General features: G+C 33.3%; 1 protein-coding gene across 1 annotated transcript in view; it reads left to right on the top strand.

The window, feature by feature from the left end:
* Positions 1 to 186, top strand: part of LOC106473964 (cholecystokinin receptor type A-like) — a gene marked incomplete at its 3' end in the record, with an annotated part of 22,111 nt that extends 21,925 nt beyond the window's left edge. The window contains exon 2 of the mRNA XM_013934654.1: positions 63 to 186. Coding sequence (XP_013790108.1) covers positions 63 to 186 — 124 coding nt within the window. The remainder of the gene's footprint in view (positions 1 to 62) is intronic.
* Positions 187 to 466: the final 280 nt, after the last annotated feature.

The following is a 466-nucleotide window of genomic DNA, read 5'->3' as shown; positions in this document are numbered from 1 at the left end:
ACATAAGATACAACGTACGAACAGTGTATTTCTTAATATAATCCATGTTTTTTTTGTTTCAGGTTTGTGGTGATTGTTTTCCCCATTAAATCACGATCACTTTGCACTATGAACAACTTCAAGAAGCTAATGATTGGTGTATGGGTTGTATCTTTACTGCTCGCAACTCCCTCTGCTGCCATCAAGGTAATTGATAACTTTTAAGATTATCAATACTCATGGTATATCTCTAGGCTTTATATAATTACCTCAGTCTTTATTTCCCAATTTATTTCGATATAAAGTATTCCCTTTCTCGCACGGAACATACTCTGTGTAATATAAAACGTCATGAAACAAATTACATTAATTGTTTAACTAACGTAGTGCGAGCTGAAGTAACGATAATAAAAAAACCTATGAAAACGACTGTAAGAATTCAGGAAAACAGTGTTACATGTAACTAACGGCTCGCTTTATTCAAAAG

This window comes from Limulus polyphemus, unplaced genomic scaffold (genome assembly GCF_000517525.1).
Source record: "Limulus polyphemus unplaced genomic scaffold, Limulus_polyphemus-2.1.2 Scaffold6682, whole genome shotgun sequence".
Lineage (NCBI taxonomy): Eukaryota > Metazoa > Arthropoda > Merostomata > Xiphosura > Limulidae > Limulus > Limulus polyphemus.
The sequence above is the reverse complement of the archived record's forward strand: the minus strand, read 5'-3'. Positions and strand labels throughout refer to the sequence as shown.